At 42.9% G+C, this 19502-nt stretch overlaps 1 protein-coding gene across 2 annotated transcripts in view; it reads right to left on the bottom strand.

Annotated features, from left to right (window-relative positions):
- The window catches only part of LOC126236825 (glutamate receptor ionotropic, kainate 2-like), a 320846-nt gene that overhangs the window by 73133 nt on the left and 228211 nt on the right, over positions 1 to 19502 (bottom strand). For both annotated transcript variants that reach the window (XM_049946425.1, XM_049946426.1), the window contains 2 exons: positions 9413 to 9550; positions 8614 to 8812 (listed from right to left, as the gene is read on the bottom strand). In XM_049946425.1, the coding sequence (XP_049802382.1) occupies positions 8614 to 8812; positions 9413 to 9550 (337 nt within the window). The remainder of the gene's footprint in view (positions 1 to 8613; positions 8813 to 9412; positions 9551 to 19502) is intronic.

The following is a 19502-nucleotide window of genomic DNA, read 5'->3' as shown; positions in this document are numbered from 1 at the left end:
ATATTTCAGTCCACGTATATCGACCAAGTGGAGCGAGATTCGACAGCAAATATGTCCATCAGAGGCAAAGGTGTGGCCGGAATGCTTTCGCAGTTTTCGGATGGATATCAACAAGTATTTGCGGCGTTCTGTGGCAACTAGACAGTCCGATCGTAGTCAATACTACTGGGAAGTACTGGAGAACGTAATGCTTTCTTCTGTTCGTCTAAGATTTTCAGGAGGCAGAATACAATGTTCCAACATGACTATTCTCCTGCCCACGCAGCGAACTGTGTAAAACACTGGTTTCAATTGAACGGAGATGCTGAGCTGTTGAACTGGCCTGCTAAAAGTGTTGACCGCAGTCCCATATTAGCACATATGAACAGTGATTGAGAAAACTGTTAAGTGTAGAAGACCAACTCCGACAACCAAGACAGCACTATCTGAAGCAGTTCATAATGCATGGGGAGAGTTGTCATGGAGTAACAGATTCATCCGGAAACTTGTTGCCTCTATTCCCCGGCGGCTAATTGCAGTGGTAGAGGAAGACGGAAACAGGACACCTTACTGAATCACTGCTATTAGGTAGAAAATTTTGTTTATGACAAATGAACGCTTTGTTTTCCCTCGCAGGAGGGGAAATTTTTTGTCTTATCTCTCTCTCTCTCTTTAAGGAGAAAACGAGAAGCAAAGCTATCTATTTCACTCTTTTCAGTAGTTAAACAGACTCTTGACTTTAAATTATTTTACGACCATGGGTCGAAAAGACAAACAAACACGTAATTTTTTGTCACATGCCAATGAAGTGCCGATGAAGGCACCAAAGAGAAAGTATTTAGTGTTTTTTACATCGAGAAAAAGAATCAAATTAATTTGTTTTCTCTTTGTTCACATGAAGTCAGGACGTCAATTTTGGCAGAGGCCAAGCAGAAATCACAATACACAAAGAGGAATACAGGTGCAAGAACGGCGGTGTAGACGAAATGGAGCGTTTCAGTACACTACATCATCAGCTATATACTAATGAATTTTTTTAGAGTTATGAATACCTCATAATTCTCATTGTTCTCCTAAAGTAGTAACTCTTACCACGGATTAAAATTCACAGATATGACAGGACTCGAACCCTCTCTACCTGAAGCTTAGAAACTGACTGTCTTAACGACTAAGCCACTCTATCAATCCGGTATGCTGTACTTACAAAAGGGCATGATACGGCCTGTGATGCCACACCTTTTCTATGAAAAAGAAGTGATACACCGAGTGAAAGCGGCGCAATGCGACTTCGATGGAAACGTAGACAGTGGAAGTCCACCTGGCTTTGAGTACCATTAACGGTGTTATGAAGAATATCAACTAATTGAAAGTGATGCAGTAGATATTCTGCTAAGTTTTATCAGATCTGCTTGTTTTGAAGCCGCCGCGTGTGGTAGAATGTGAGAATTTAATAGCTTACGCAAGTGTCATTAAATTTCGGCACAGTAATGGAAAAGTTGCTTATGCGGCAATTGCTGTGGAAGAAAATGGCTTGCGAATCTTTGAAGCATACATTCTGTCACTATGATTGAAATGTATCAGGAAATGGTTCAAATGGCTCTGAGCACTATGGGACTTAACTTCTAAGGTCATCAGTCCCCTAGGACTTAGAACTACTTAAACCTAACTAACCTAAGGACATCACACACATTCATGCCCGGGGCAGGATTCGAACCTGCGACCGTAGCGGTCGCGCGGTTCCAGACTGTAGCGCCTAGAACCGCTCGGCCACCCCGGCCGGCATCAGGAAATGCATTTGAGTTGTGCACTTATCATATCTATCTTATGACGAATGTAATAAAAGAAAACGGTTTGTTTCAGTCACAGTTTTGAAATGATATTTGCAATAAAAATTCATATCTTCTGATGCAATTACCGAAAGTAAGATATGAAAAAGCTTGCCATTCTGCTATTCAATACGTTTTTCATCTCGAGATTTACCTCAGAATGTTCATTGCTTCCGTAAAGTAGGTAACAGTTAATGATTCCATAAAGACAAGCAACACACAGTTTACTGTAATTAATGGTCCCTTTGAGCTTTTTCTGAGCCATTCTTGTGAAGTAAGCCAGTATTTCGAAAACAGACACTTCAGGTCACTGCTAAAATGTATTGAATGGAGGTTGTGAGATGGCTTATGATGCAGGGCTCATCATTTAGTTACGGAATTTCGTTCTGGCCATTTGTAGATCGAACAAAGAAAACGAGAGAAAGACTTCCGAAACGTGGAGTTTTCCCATTGAGATCGGAGCCGATTTATATGTCAACCAGTGCTTAGGAAATCAAGCGTGTTACCACTATGCCAACATGATACTGCTGTGGTACTGCTTTTATCACTACGTACATATTTTCTAATGTAGATTGCTCGGAACGTGACAGTAAAGAGAAATTGTAGCTTAGGTGCCAAATGTCAAATCTGGGTTCAAACAATGAGTTTTACTTGCTCAGTGTCACATCTTAATTGAAAGCCATTCAGAATATTTCATTGAGATTACATGGAAGTTCAGTATTAGATCCTGCACTTTCTGCCGGCACAGTGACGTAGTCGGAGTTGTTCACTTAAGGTGGGCAATATTCCCGACCACACCTAATAATTCTAAGTCTGGGCACATGCACGATCTGGCAACACTGTAGAATGCAGGAGTGTATGTAGGAAAGTGTGTCAGTCTTTTCGAGCTGTTGCGAAAAAGTATCTGCCTGGGGTCAAGTGGTAAGGTTTTTGCTCTGTAAACATAATGTCGCATGTTTGAATCCACTCCTTTCCCCAGTTTCATAAATAGCATATCAGATACCTGATTCAGTTATCGGCCTGGCAGAACCTCAAGCATAATTAGTAAAAACTTCCAGAGACATTTCCGCCAAACAGCTGATGGTTGTGTGAAGATCAGAATACTTCATGCTCGAGGGTTTTCTCGCCCCACAGCAGCTACCGGCTATGGGCCATACACCTCCCACTGCCAACGTCATACGACTCCAAGCAGGTGAATGTCGCACAGCGCTATAAGTGTATTTATCAACGGTCATTTTCTTATTTGAAATTCTCGTATTTATCTCGCATTTATGACTTGGATTTCGCAGGCCTGAAACTTATGAACGTAGTTCAAGTGTGATGAAATACAGTCACAAGCGGAAAAATGTCTAACATTTGTGACACGTTGTTCGATTTGGGTTTAGTAAAGGGGTGAGGGCAGCAGAGGCAGTTCTGAACATTTGTATTAAGTGTGGGGAGAGTGCTTTTGGGAAAAGCAGAAGATTTTTTGCTTCACGAAAGGTCGTACTGGCACAAATGATTTTACACATTCAGGGAGCCTCTATAACAGATACATTTGATGAAGTGCGACCATTTAAGAGTCGTGTGTCATTTGCATTCAATAGCCAAAATTCAGGAGTAGGAAGCAGTAGCACAGCATGCTCTAATTTAAAACAACAAACTATTAATGCAGTTTTGCTTGATCGTCCTCGGCCGCGCGGGGTAGCCGCGCGGTCTTGGGCGCTTTGTCACGGTCCGTACGGCTCACCCCGTCGGAGGTTCCAGTCCTCCCTCGGACATGGATGTGTGTGTTGTCCATAATGTAAGTTAGTTTAAGTTAGATTAAGTTGTGAGTAGGCTTAGGTACCGATGACCTCAGCAGTTTGGTCCCATGAGACTTTACCACAAATTTCCAATTGATCGTCATTAGTTGGCTTAATGAGAATTCCAATGCAGTATTCCTACTGGTGACTAGTTATGATGTCTTTATATTAACTTGTTAAGAAGAATTAATGGCTGAGCCCTAACAAAAGACATATACTCGAGCAAAGGACAGTGTGAACGGAATATTTTCCCTCTGGTGACTCAAAAAGTGCGTTGTGAATTACGAAAATCTCCTCATGGTAGAATATACTCAGATGGTATTTTTTGCCAACAGCTAAGATACATATCGGTTGCAGCGTAAGAAAAATGACCTACAAAACTTCATCAAGTATTGATACTACATGATAACACACTCTGCCAATTTCACTAACAAAACTATCCAGGAATTTGAAAAGTCATTCCTCACGCACTTATTCTTCTGATCTTACCCCCTCAAATGTTTACCTTTCAAGCTCCTTATCGAAAAACAGTCAAGAAAATTCCTCTATGGTCGAAAATACCCATCAAACCCGGTTTGACAACACCTTTAACTCAGACACAGAAGTTTTCTAAAGGTGTGGAATCGGTACTCTACATGTGCGTTGTCGCACTTTTTTATGTAATGTGAGAGAATATACTGTTGATGATTGATTTCTCTCTGATGTGTACTGTTGTGCTCAATAAAATAATGGACAACGCTATTAAAATATGCACTGTCCTGATTCAAATGAAATACAAATTACCACAATATCCTTACAATTAATGTCTGTTTTAATAAAACATAAAGTATCTGTAACAAGACGAGTGTATATCAGCACAAATTAGATATTACTCATTCTGGACTTCCAAATGGTCTGTATTTACTTGTTATCCTGCGTTGAAATGAAATAATATGGAAATGTTGCATTTTTGAAATAAAATAAATAAAACTTCCTTATTGATTTTCTATCTGACTGCTTGTAGATCTGTCACGAAACACATATAAATCTACCCTTCAATGAGACTGGAGCCGCGGAACAAAGCAGCCCCTGTTTTACAATTGACCATGCTACCCCACAAGCGGCGGAATAATGCAGCGCTCGCTCTGTATTATTGCTTCAGTGCTGGCTTGGACAGATAAGCTCGCAATGTAAGACCAGATTAAGTGCAGTTCCATGTCGAATGACTTTCCTGGACTCACAAACATACATTAATAACTTCATTTCACACTTTATGTGAAAATTACTCTGATTACTTAATGGAAATGATACGAACATAACAAGTGAATTCTGTAGGCTAATTCTGTATCGTCCAGGAAGTAACTCGGCGGTCACAGGAGTTGCCAAACATATCATATATTGTTGCCAATCTTCAGTTATACTTCTAGCAGGAAGAACACCAGCCTTGAGAGGTTTAGGAAGTGACTGTAGTTGGTGTCTCAAAGACGTGGCGGTCGAGTGCCGAAATATCCAAAGCGTATGTCAATGAGTTTTATTTGCATTTCTGTAACTGGGTTTAGGGGTTAGTATTGTCACTAGTAATACTCAGATTCGCTGACTGCAAGCAACACAAATCATTAACTGTCAAAATTATTTGTGTTTTTCTGTCTTAAGTGTACTGAAACTAAAAAGCTCATCACCAGTCATGTTTCACATTTTTAAAATATCTCCAGAAGTAGGAAATGCATCTTTTTCATAATAATAGGCTTGGAAACATTTTTCTTGAGATCCATGTCAATGGCATTTTCCATGTAAGACAAGCGTACAAATGAAGAAAGCATTAATTTCAAAATGTAACATCGATAGGGAGACTTCGTAAGCTGCGAATAATATGAAGTTCCAAATCAAGAAAGGCTTCTATGTAGGAAACCATAAGAAATGACAGAAAATTCAGATTCAAAATTCCGTTGAAAATAAAACTAGCGAATATATGTAGCGCAAATTCGATTCCACCTTTTGCTAATACGAAAGGAAAAGCTGTTGTTATCAGAAAGTACAACAAGGAATACAAAAGCATGATAGTATAATGTCTAAAATAAATCATCGTTGAGCAAAACTGTCATAGAGGCCATAAATACTAAAATATAGATACATATCGTTAAAGTGTATCGGCTGCTGATGCTTTGTCAATAAAAGCGAAAAGTGCCAATGTTAAAGAGCTTTTCTTCGCGCAGTATGCTTAATACAGAGAGAACCCGAATTAGCAACAGGTTCCTCATACCACTGAGCTTCTGTGCATCGATTGCGCAGAGTGTTATCAATTTAGCCCCTAACATTTTCATATTAACGACACCTGTATGTTATCACAATAGTCATAAGAATCGTAGAGTTATATTGCGCGGCACGGATGGGCAGACGGTTCTACAATTTGCATTGATTCTCCATATGCTGCTGAGTCATAACACCAGACTATCACTACATAATATGATAGGCTATACCTAATTTTTACCTGTGAAGTTATTGCTCAACAGAGATTGAATAGCTTCAACACCACTGACTGTCTGTTACAGTTTACAGAAACTGGTGTTTGACAGAGTTAGAAAATCTGGGTTGGCCGCTGAGTGTAAGGCCTCTTAGTTGGATGTCCGTTTAAGTTGTGTCTGTTGCGCCAGTTTTAGCATTTTGCAAGCGTCGTAGCTAAGCGCAAGTAAATGAAGTTGAGCAACGCAATTTCTGATGTGAAGTAACGGACTTCAGCAGTTAATTTAGTTTTCATGTAATTTACGAATAATTGGAGTTGTCCGATATTAACGTGAAAAGTATTTCTTAGACACTGAAAGAACTAAACAACTACTTGTTGCGGTCCACTTTCCACAGAACGCCGCAACCGTTTGCTGTGAACCGAATATTTACCAGTTTTTGAGCAACTACTTCAAAAATGACAAAGAAGAATTAAATGTTTCCTTCAGGCACACGTGTTGCAGTAGCAGATTTAAAGTATTATTACCGATAGCGGCAGTACTTGGTAACGTCAAACTTTGCAATGGTATTTCTCGATCTGACAAATATCTTGAAACAGTGAAAATTTCAAAACTGCTTCGAATAGAGACTGTAATGGCTAAAAGCGTCTTTACATCTCGCTGACATGAGACGAGCATAATTTCCACGTCAGAAACCTGCTGATAACAGTTACTAGAGAGTTGAATTTTTTCCACAGTATCTAATTTGTAAGCTAAGTGCATCATACGTTACGACACAGTTACGTCTAGTAATGCCAAGTGGAAAACGTCAGGTTGCTCTATAGTCCAGAATGCGCATGATAAACATCGTATCCCTTCGTTACCAAATGGCACAGGGCAGGTTTAGGATAATAACAGGCAGAAGTCGCGACAAATAGAAGCTCTGTCGCCAATGAGGTTCCTTACACTAGAAACTTTATTTTATTTCATGAGTCAATGGTCACTTCAGGACAAAGGGCCCTTACTTTATCAGAACTCCAGACGTTAAAAAATTTGATGCTGGACTGGGATTCGAATTTGGATCTCCTCTTTGTGACATCTGACCCACACGGTACGATGTAGTTCGATCATTTCGTTGTTTTCCCCAAGATTGCAAACTACTCTAGGTCTCCAAGCAAGTCACGTATGTGAGTTGGAATCCTGGTACAGCACAAAAATATACATGGTTTCATTTCAAGCCCTAGCATATGTACATAGAACTACAAGTGATAAATAATTTTCATTTTTAATGTCTCTCCATGTGTTTTTAACAATAACAATAGCTGTCATGTTGTCTAATCAGACATGTACGCACCTCACTACTGGTGAGCAAAGAGTTCGTGGACAGAACACAATAGTCGTTGGTGTTAGGGTCGATTCTCGATGAGCCAAAGAAATAGTATCCTAATTCCAAATCCGAATATCCCGCTGCTGGTGAAAATTTCGCTGACAAACATTTGATTTTACTTAGTTGACGATCTGATTACATATTGGGTTCGGGTCTCCCCCAAGCGTCAGGAACACCTGGCCACGAACAAAATCCAAAATAGCATGCCGAACCCACCCGTGTAGAGACAGGATAAGTTCAGGCAGAAGAAGAAGACAAGGACACACACATCCTATCGTACCAGCAGCTATCCTACTATAAAATCAGTGGCCTATAAAAGTTTATGTCGGTTATACTCGCAAGTAGACTGCGCAACGCTTATTACATGGAGAAGGGTAGCACGCTAACAGGATTAAACATTAAGGTCAAATGATAAAACGATATCTATAATTAATGTTTAGCAATGTGCAAGGTGCGACGACAACCCGTATCACGACTTTGACATCCTGATTTTAAGGAAATATTCTGCAGAAACCTTTGAAAGAAAGGTGTAACACAGGCAACATGTCAAGAACACGACAGGCTACAGTAATAAAATGCAATCATGATGGGCATCTAAATTCTTAATCCATGGAATGAAAATTACGAGAAGCGATTGCAGCAGACGAAAGTTCAAACCAGCTACTACGCTATCGTTAGAGCTCCAGCGTATCAGAGAGGTTAATGTTCTTTACAAAATTGTCTTGTCTGCAGATGCCAATACAATACTTGCGGTTGCGGATAGGCACTTGCGGATGCGATGCGGATAGCATTTTTGTTGTCCGCACAGACCTCTAGCTACGAGATACGCTGCAGGCTGGATGGGAAGGCTCCGTATGCCAATGGCACTAATCAAAGCATTACAGAGTCCCAAGTCCATCGAACTGCTGTCCATGAAGGAGAAGAGACTGTGAGATAAGAGAGGGAGTGAGAGAGAAGGGAGTGTGAGAACGTGAGATAGTATTAGAGAGTGTGAGAGAAGAGAGAGTGTGAGGAAGAGTGAGAACATGACGTAGTTTGAGAGCGCGTGAGGGGTAGAGAGAACTGGAGAGTGGAGAGCGAGAAAATGTGAGAATGAGTGAAAGTCTGAGAGTGAGAGAGAAGGAGAAAATGAAAGAGATGGAGAACGAGATCTCAATGTTACTTATTTTCTGTAGTGCAGCGTATTTTATCTGATTGTACTTTCAGTGGGCGTCATTTACCTTGAAAAAGCCTGCGGTGGAACCGCCACCGTAGGTGCCGTACTTGATCTTGGTCTGTTTGGCCAGGTCTTCGACGCCCTCGATCGGCGCGTCCAGCTTACTGTTGGTGAGGAACGCCGCCAGGTTGGCCGTGTAAGAGGCGATCATGATGAGAGTGAAGAACCACCACATTCCCGCTATCAACCTCGTCGACACAGCCCTGCAACACCGGATATGGTGATCAGACGCAGAGGTGCTGATAGACGAGCGAACTGATTCTCTCCCCTTTGTGATAGGCAGATTCCTAGCCTTGATCAAATTTTATTTTCTTCAATTTAGGTAAAATCGACCTGAACAGGTCCTCATGTTTCAAGGCGCACCGTATTTAATTTCGACAAGAAAATGTAATATGTCGAGGTAGAGTATCTGCAATTTTGGTTTTAGAAACGAATGAAAGAAGTTGGTGTATTTTTAGGGTTTGCAGTCGAATCCTAACATCAGATTCTGAATGTCCTCGTATTCGACCCAGTTCCCCTCACTTAAACAATGCTCGGCTGCAGCGGAATTTTCCGGTTGTTGAAGTCTTTTGTGGCGAATTTACCACAAAATGCAGAATTTTATACACGTCGGGCAACGTTAGTCGCAAATCATCCTTCTGATATCCAAGGAGCGCTTTTATCTTGGATGGTACACAATGAGTTTAGAGCAATTTCTCAAACAAGAACTAAACTAATTAACTATTAATGATCCAGAAATTACTAATTTAATTGGATTTCTCAGTACATCGATTTCTTTGTGATAAGGATAACAGTCAACTTACTTGGGCAGAAGATCACATCCTTGGCCCATAAGTGAACCAGTGGAGAACCAAAAGATGTTGATCATGTTGAATGTGTTCTCCAGCTCCGTGGGGTCTGGATCGCAAGGGTGGCTCTTGTCCCACTCACCAGGAGCCATCCTAAAAACAGATAATGGCGCCGTCAGAACCCATCAAAAATTTCAAAATTTATCTCTATCATACCTGGCGGTTTTCATCTTTATTCATTAAAACGAGAGAATTTTGAAATCTTGGATTGGGATTGTTTCTTCTTGGTTTAGATCTGTAACTTTTTGTTTAATGGTTTTAACATTTTTCTGAGTAGTCTATAGAAGCAAGATGGACGCGTATGCCGATTCAAAACATTTTCTACTCGACTAGCACCTATGGAGAGACACGCCGGTTGCCTGCTTCCAGGGATAATGATGTCACACGCCATGCCACTTATCTATGAAGCTGACCCGGCGAACTCTGTTCCGCCTTAAAGCCAATAAATAATCAGATTTTGGATGTTAAGTTCAATTTTTTATTAGGAAATACAAATAAAAAAATTAAGTATTTTAATGATTCTTTATTCTTTATGTTTTTTGGTGCATAGCTTCCACTCTTCAATTAAGTACCTTGTGATACATGACATTTTTTGTTTTATTATCAGGTGCAAGAACAAACAACGCAGATGGTCTTCCGACGAGTGAACATGCCACATATAACTGACCATGTGAAAAACATGGATATTCCAGACTTAAACCACAAACTTTCAAGGATTGGCCTTGTGATTTGTTAATGGTCATGGCGAATGCAAGACGAATCGGAAATTGAAGTCTTTTAAACCCAAACGGCATATCGGTTGGGACCATCGCGGTCCTCGGAATGAGAACTTCCTCACCTTCGAATTTTCCTTTGAGTATCGTCGTGTAAATAACATTGTTCATCAATTTACTTACCACCAAACGCGTACCGTTGCACAGTTTTGTTTGATTTATGTTTCGAAGCATGATAACTAAGGAGACAACTTTTAGGCGTAAATTGTGCGGTGGTAAGCCAAGCACATACAAGGAGTTTAAAAATTCAGTTGGATAGTTGGTGGCTTCATCTTCATTTGTTACACAGTCGATAGATTTGAATGAATGCATTTTACCAATGATCTCATTCTGAATTATGTAGTTTAGGTCATCTACATCTTTATTCTTAGCCGCTAAAATTGCTCGCTCACTCAACCATTCATTACTTTTGTAGTTAGTAATGATGTTTGGGAATACTTTGTTGACAAGTTCGTCTTTCGATGAGACAAAGTTACAGAAATTATGAGGAAATGAAATCAATCCGCTCTATTCTTCGACAGGTACACGACCATTACCGATAGTCAGCAATTGCTCAGAGATATCTTCAGCAGATGTATCATTAAGCAATGCAACTCTCATCTTTGTTGTCAGCTGAAGTTTTTTCACATAGCGCCATAGATTCGATGCAAACATTTTCCAACCGAGCTGTTTCACGGGCTGCCTCACTTTGCTCTTGTGACTGAGAAGCACGAAGTCGAGCCATTCTAACGCGGCGCTCTTCACAGGCAATGTGTTGCTCTTCTTCAGTCATTTCATTCGTAATGTTTTGTATCCTTCTTGCATTAAGGCTTTGTCGAGAAATGTTCGATCGTCTTGGTCGCGGAATTGTTAATGATGATTCGAAGAAAATACAAATTATTTCTTTAAATTTTTAATTAATGATATATACTGATACTTAACCACAGACGCTTAGCTGTCATCTGCTTTTTGTGATTCCATGTCAGATGCGTTTTTGTTATACCACGTTTTATAGTGACGTTTAGCTGACATTTGCGTTTTGTTATTCCATGGCAGATGTGTTTTTGTTATACCACGTTTTATAGTGGTCGAACGGGATAAAAAGTATCCTATGTCCGTCCACCAATTTTCAGCCAAATCGGTCCAGTCGTTCTTGAGTTATAAATAGTGTAACTAACACGACTTTCTTTTATACATACATCCTCACATGACACATCACACCTCCTTTTAGTGGTGTCATCACGACCATCCCTATCACCCATCGCCCATTCCCTTCCCCTCACCCCGACCCCTCCTAATCTCCACCCGTCTCCTCTCCTCCAATCAGAGGCTAGTATTTTACCTGCCATTAGAATGAAACAATTGATCACAGTGTAGTATTTAGGGGCCATTAAAATGAAACAGCCAATCGCAGTATAGCCTGTCTATGCTCAAAAATATCAGAATTCTTTGTGCCATAAATATTTATCGAAAAAATTAAATGAAGGATGTAATGTAACTTGCAGTATTTACAAATGTAAAATACATCAGCAGAAAATACATACACACACACACACACACACACACACACACACACACACACACTGTTTACATCAAGTATTACAACGCTATCTCCATGTCTAAAACACGTAACGGGTGTTGGCAATTTCATCTGAGGCTATGTTATTGGTGGTTCATAGAAAGAACTGACATCGCCGGAGTGTTTATAAGTTTATCAGCAATGTTTCATTTTAGCAAGCAACAATTATTTAACACTAGAAAAATGCATTCGATGATACTGACTGGCAATTATTGATTTATACTGCAAATGATACAGACCTCCCAGAAACTAGAAACTCTGTAAAACAAGCAACTTTCGAGGAAAGCGTTATTTATCTAAGTACTTCATTTCTCTAAATAAGTCTTCAGCTTCAATTACAGCCTCCGTAGATGGAGGCTGAAATGCCTTGCTAAGGAACTGCTGCTATTAACTGCAGTAGTTTTACAGATAAAAACTCATGTTTGTTCAGCTAAAACCGACATCAAAGTCGACCAGTATAGGGACCCCTTGCTAGGGTATTAACTTTATGTTGCAGTATGGAACGTTTGTCATCTTCTGATGCTGATGTTAAATCATACTGTCACACAGTGCAAACTACGTGACACTTCAATGAAATTAAGTAGTGGAGAGTAGTAATACACATTCATGTAGGTAAGAAACGACGGTAGCTATGCTTTCAACTACCTGTTTTCCAAGTCTTCCAGATATTATAGCGATCCCGTGTTGAGGGTATAAACTTATAAACAGTGGAAATTACAATGCCAAGCACACAGTTAGTAATAGCAGACACAAAAAATAAGCATTCAGGACTGAAATAGTATTCTAAAACCAGAAGCTGACAGCGTATCTGCAGTAACTTGACAGTGTATGCGCCATAACTTAGATCCTAAAACCATATTGTAACACAAGAGCGACAGTGTATATGTGCAGTGGGTGTCACCTACTGGGGGAGGGAGATTAGCTAATGTGGGGGGGGGGGGGGGGTGGCAGCTACAGGGTCTGGTGATGTACGCTACAGGACAGGGTAGGTGTACTGTTATATTAAGGATATGGTATCTATACTGTACAAAATTTGCCGACTAAATGAAATTCACTGTCATTTCGATTTTATTAAAGCAGATACTGCTGTAAAAAACTTGGTTATCTAATGGAGATATCTCAAACATTAGAGTAAAATGTAACAACCTACTGTTTACAGAAGGTGATTTAAAAAAAAATTTAAGATTGGGCACAATGTGTATTAATTCGAACGTTTCCGCTGTGCGATAGGATAATATGTTAAACTTAACTGTGATTTTAATGAGTGTGTGACAGCGTGATTTAATGTATGACGATGTAAAAAATACGTTACATATATATCATATATATCTATAGTTTCTTGTTTTTTGATTCCTTCTTTAATATATTTTATTATTGTTGCGTCCTTAAACATTAGAGAGAGAGAGAGAGAGAGAGAGGGGGGGGGGGTGGGTGGGTAGTATAATATTTCACACAAGAATTTTTATGGTGTGTAAATCAGAGAGATGAAGTTTGCTGATTATGTAATGGCTCTGATCACTAAGGGACTTAACTTTTGAGGTCATCAGTCTCCTAGAACTTAGCCTACTTAAACCTAACTAACCTAAGGACATCACACATATCCATGCCCGAGGCAGGATTCGAACCTGCGACCGTAGCGGTCGCGCGGTTCCAGGCTGTAGCGCCTAGAACCGCCCCGCCACTCTGGCCGGCTACTGATTATGGTGGTGTGATACTGAGACAGATGCGAAAATGTTGTACACCACATTTAGGTGTTGTGTGCACACAAGTGAGAATAAATTTAAAGATAAGGTAGTACAATAGTGACAGAAACATAGAGATATAGAGATAGATAAAATACAGAGGTCGAACATTATGCAGTGTGTGTGTGTGTGTGTGTGTGTGTGTGTATGATACAACCAGTTTATGTAATGTTTACACAGTTTTTACATAATTCAAGTGAAGCTTACGTAATATCACAGCTACAATGTGATTGGCTTCCTTGTATTAATGCCTGCAAAAATTCTAGATTTTGATTGGCTGCTTAATTTAAACAGACGCTAAAATACCAAGCTGACATTATTAAAAAGAGGCGTGGGATGTCATATTACGATGATGATGTAGATAGGATGGTGCGGCTCGTGGCTTCATTACCCCCGTAGGTAGGCAACTGACGTGCCTCCTCCCGGATTCTAGTCATATGAGAAGTGTTTTCGAATTAGCATAGCCTTCGTACTGAAGTAGGTTATATTATGAAGGCCATTAATGTATCTGTATTGGTGAGTAAACTTTTCAAAATTTTTATTTTACATCGGATGTTATACAGGATGTATCGGGAATAACTATATGTATTTTTATATGTGGTACATTAATATGTGCACACATACACTGATGAGCCAAAACATTATGATGATCTGATTAGTAGCTTGTTTTTCTAACTTTGGAACGAAATGCATCACTGATTCTACGTATCAAGGATCCCACAGTTAGTTCGTAGGTTGTGGAGGTGGCATTAGATCTCTAGGCATAGATCATGAAATACGCGTACGTAACGGACCGCTGATTTGCGTTCGCAGTGATGGCGTCCGATAGCGACCCAGATGAGCTCCATAGGATTTACATCAGGCGAATTTACTCACTGAGACAATGGGAGCAGACTCAATGGAAGCTCACTATAATGCTCCTCAAACCATTATAGCACGGCTATGGCTCCGAGACGCGGACAGTTGTACTGCTGAAAGATAGTCGGGGAAGATATAAAGCACGAACTGATGCAGGTTATTCGCAGCTGTCAGCATATTTGCATTACTACCACAGATCCCACGAAAATGGAGGAGAATGTCTCCCATAGCACAATACTGCTCACACTATCCTGCATCCGTGGCGCGATGCACATTTCGAGACGCCGTTTACTTCGTTGACGGCGTTTGTGGAGACGATACGTTTCCGTTGATCAACGGTCGAAGCCCAATGGTCCTATTCCCACTCCAACTCTAATTTACGATGTCGTTGGGTCAACATGTGGGGGTGGTCTACTGCGGAGCTTCATGTTCAACAATTTAAGACGAACGGTGTGCTCCAAAACACTTGTGCGTGCACCAGCATTATGCTCCTTCGGCAGAGACGCCACAGATCACCATCTGTCATGCTTCACAGAGCAGAAAATTCTTCGAACACACGTTCTGTGAAGAGTCGTGGACGGCCAACCATTTAGAGCCTGGTGGTAGTTTCACAGTCCTTCTATCTCTTCCCGTAGATACTCACGACAGTAGCACATGGACATTCGACCAGATTCGCCGTTTTTGAGATACTCGTTCACTGTCTCTGAGTAACAAGTATCTTCCCTTTGCCAAAGTAGCATATCTCAATGGATTTCCCCATTTGCAGCGCATCCTTTCTTGCTGCGCCGTGCCCACAGTTCGACCAGCGGCATCCAACGTCGCGGTGGGCAGCAGTCATAATGTTTTGGCTTCACATAAACACGTAAGCAGGCCGCGGTGACCGAGCGGTTCTAGACGCTCCAGTGCGGAAACGTGATGCTGCTACGGTCGCAGGTTCGAATCCTGCCTCGGGCATGGATGTGTGTGATGTCCTTAGGATTAATTAGTTCCAAATCTAGGGGACTGATGACCTCAGATGTTGAGTTCCGTAGTACTCAGAGCCATTTGAACCATAAACACGTCACAAACTCTACAACCCGATATTTTCTGGATGGTCGTACTGCACCAGTAAGTGGACTACGACTGACACTATAGACTAACTGTACTGCACACACACGTCCACTCTTCAACACCCGACCTGCTGTCCAGGGGGAAATAATCATTAATGTCTTGCTTTTGCCGCATGACCTTGGAGAGACTAATCATCCTAAAATGATACGACTTGTAATTGATATATTATTAGTCCGAAAATGACGTAAGTATTGATATAATGTTGTTCAGGACGTCGTCCTCAACCAGCAATAGAAATATCTGCACGTGTACAACGCACACCGTGTTCTATCTATCTATCGCTTACGCCTTGTCCCGCGGTTACGCAGGGTCGGCCATCGTTAATCGGATTTGGCATGTTAATGGTTAAGGGGTGGCCGGATGCCCTTCCTGCCGCCACCCCGTACCCCCCAGGACGGAATTAGTGTACCCCAACTGTCTGTGTCTAGTGGAATCCATGAAATAGTGCGAATGTGTTCAGATGTCTGCGAGCTGTGTAACTGAGGCAGAACGTGGGGACCAGCCCGGTATTCACCTAACGGGATGTGGAAAACCGCCTAAAAACAACATCCAGGCTGGCCAGCACACCGGCTCTCGTCGTTAATCCGCTGGGCGGATTCGATCCGGGGCCGGCGCGCGTACCCGAGTCCAGGAAGCAGCGCGTTAGCGCTCTCGGCTACCCTGGTCGGTACCAGTCACACCGTGTATGTATATTTTTTTGGGATATTGAACAGAATTTTACATGAGCAGTTGTTTGTCTTAGTATCTCTTATGAAGCGAATCCTCAAGAAGACTTAAGCTGATGAACCAAAACATTATCTGTTTAATAGTATGTTGGTCCACTTTTGGAACGCAATGCAGGACCGATTTTGCATGTAATGGTTTCGGTAAGCCCTTGATAGGTTTCTGGGTGTATGTGGCACCAAGTGTCTATGGACAAGTCTTTCCGTAAATTACGGTCCGGTGGTTTGTGGGTGTCAGATTGCGCCCCACATGTGTTCCACTGAGTTTCAATAACGCGAATTTGGTGCCGAAGACATCAGTGTGAGTTCACTATCACGCTCCTCAAACCATTGTAGCAGGATTCTGTCCTTGTGAAATGGACAGTTATACGGCTGCAAAATGGCATCGTCGCTGCGAAAGACATCAGCCATGAAGGGATGAAGGTAGTCCGTGATAATGTTCACTTGGTACAGAACTTCCATGTTGCCTTTAAGTACTATCACAAGTCCCACGGAAGCCCAGATCAATGTCCCTTATAGCATAATACTGCCCCCAAGCGGCCTACGCCTATGACGAAGTGCTTGTTCCGAGCAGCAGTTCGCGAGAATGACGCCGTATCCCGACACGACCATCGACCTTGTGTAACAAGAAATTTAATTAAGAAGAAATGTAATCAGACGAGGCTACACGTTTCCATTGATTCGAGGTCCAATCGCAATGATCCCGTGCCTGGTGCAATCGTAATTGATTATATCATCGAGTCAACATGGGAACACGTAGGGGTGGTCTGCTGCAGAGCGCCATGTTCAGTGTGCCCGGAATGGTGTGCTCAAAAATACTTCTGCCCGCACTAATATTGTACTGTGTCGTCGGATCTGCCATAGATCGCGCCTGTCCTGCTTTAAAGATCGCGCAAGCCTTCGCGACCTCCACGCCACCTGGAGGGGCTAGTCGTGGTTCCAGTGTCGTTTCCTTAGACGCTCACGACTGCAGCAACCTGACGGCTCACCTGCTTCGCTGTTTACCGGATGCTCTTTCCCTGGCCCCGGGCCACGACAATCTACCGTTTGTTAAGGTTGCTAATATCAGTGGATTTCCCTCTCTGTGGCCCGTATCTCCACCAGAATAACTTCCAGTTCGCCTTTGCTCCTCTTGCATATTTTCCTTACCGCGAGCGCGCCTACGACGCCCCAAGGAGGCATTCAGTCTCGTGGTGGGCAGTGGCAGCTCTTTGTATGATGTACACAATTCTGTCTTTCATTCACGTACCAACATAAATTAAAAAATGGTTCAAATGGCTCTGAGCACTATAGGACTTAACATCTGAGGTCATCAATCCCCTAGAATTTAGAACTACTTAAACCTAACTAACCTAAGGACATCACACACATCCATGCCCGAGCCAGGATTCGAACCGGCGACCGTAGCGGTCGCGCGGTTCCAGACTGAAGCGCCTAGAACCGCTCGGCCACAACGGCCGGCTCATAAAATAAAAACATATAGTTTCGAATGGCGTTAATTGTTGTCAATATGTAGATGTTTACTTGGCAGATATCATACACTGTCCTCTTTTCATCTATTGACAGTCTGCCGGCAGGTGTGGCCGAGCGGCTCTAGGCGTTTCAGTGTGGAACCGCGCCACCGCAACGGTCGCATGTTCGAATCCTGCCTCGGGCATGGATGTATGTGATGTCCTTAGGTTAGTTAGGTTTAAGTAGTTCTAAGTTCTAGGGGGCTGATGACCTCAGATGTTAAGTGCCATAGTGCTCAGAGCCATTTGAACCATTTTATTGACAGTCTGAAGATATCCACTTGTTGGTCATAGTGAAACGCCCATGTCATTGTGTCATACATAATATATAAAAATACACTCCTGGAAATTGAAATAAGAACACCGTGAATTCATTGTCCCAGGAAGGGGAAACTTTATTGACACATTCCTGGGGTCAGATACATCACATGATCACACTGACAGAACCACAGGCACATAGACACAGGCAACAGAGCATGCACAATGTCGGCACTAGTACAGTGTATATCCACCTTTCGCAGCAATGCAGGCTGCTATTCTCCCATGGAGACGATCGTAGAGATGCTGGATGTAGTCCTGTGGAACGGCTTGCCATGCCATTTCCACCTGGCGCCTCAGTTGGACCAGCGTTCGTGCTGGACGTGCAGACCGCGTGAGACGACGCTTCATCCAGTCCCAAACATGCTCAATGGGGGACAGATCCGGAGATCTTGCTGGCCAGGGTAGTTGACTTACACCTTCTAGAGCACGTTGGGTGGCACGGGATACATGCGGACGTGCATTGTCCTGTTGGAACAGCAAGTTCCCTTGCCGGTCTAGGAATGGTAGAACGATGGGTTCGATGACGGTTTGGATGTACCGTGCACTATTCAGTGTCCCCCCGACGATCACCAGTGGTGTACGGCCAGTGTAGGAGATCGCTCCCCACACCATGATGCCGGGTGTTGGCCCTGTGTGCCTCGGTCGTATGCAGTCCTGATTGTGGCGCTCACCTGCACGGCGCCAAACACGCATACGACCATCATTGGCACCAAGGCAGAAGCGACTCTCATCGCTGAAGACGACACGTCTCCATTCGTCCCTCCATTCACGCCTGTCGCGACACCACTGGAGGCGGGCTGCACGATGTTGGAGCGTGAGCGGAAGACGGCCTAACGGTGTGCGGGACCGTAGCCCAGCTTCATGGAGACGGTTGCGAATGGTCCTCGCCGATACCCCAGGAGCAACAGTGTCCCTAATTTGCTGGGAAGTGGCGGTGCGGTCCCCTACGGCACTGCGTAGGATCCTACGGTCTTGGCGTGCATCCGTGCGTCGCTGCGGTCCGGTGCCAGGTCGACGGGCACGTGCACCTTCCGCCGACCACTGGCGACATCATCGATGTACTGTGGAGACCTCACGCCCCACGTGTTGAGCAATTCGGCGGTACGTCCACCCGGCCTCCCGCATGCCCACTACACGCCCTCGCTCAAAGTCCGTCAACTGCACATACGGTTCACGTCCACGCTGTCGCGGCATGCTACCAGTGTTAAAGACTGCGATGGAGCTTCGTATGCCACGGCAAACTGACTGACACTGACGGCGGCGGTGCACAAATGCTGCGCAGCTAGCGCCATTCGACGGCCAACACCGCGGTTCCTGGTGTGTCCGCTGTGCCGTGCGTGTGATCATTGCTTGTACAGCCCTCTCGCAGTGTCCGGAGCAAGTATGGTGGGTCTGACACACCGGTGTCAATGTGTTCTTTTTTCCATTTCCAGGAGTGTATAAGAACGTA

This window comes from Schistocerca nitens, chromosome 2, assembly GCF_023898315.1.
Source record: "Schistocerca nitens isolate TAMUIC-IGC-003100 chromosome 2, iqSchNite1.1, whole genome shotgun sequence".
Lineage (NCBI taxonomy): Eukaryota > Metazoa > Arthropoda > Insecta > Orthoptera > Acrididae > Schistocerca > Schistocerca nitens.
Note: the sequence above shows the minus strand (reverse complement) of the source record. Positions and strands in the feature narration are given on the sequence as shown.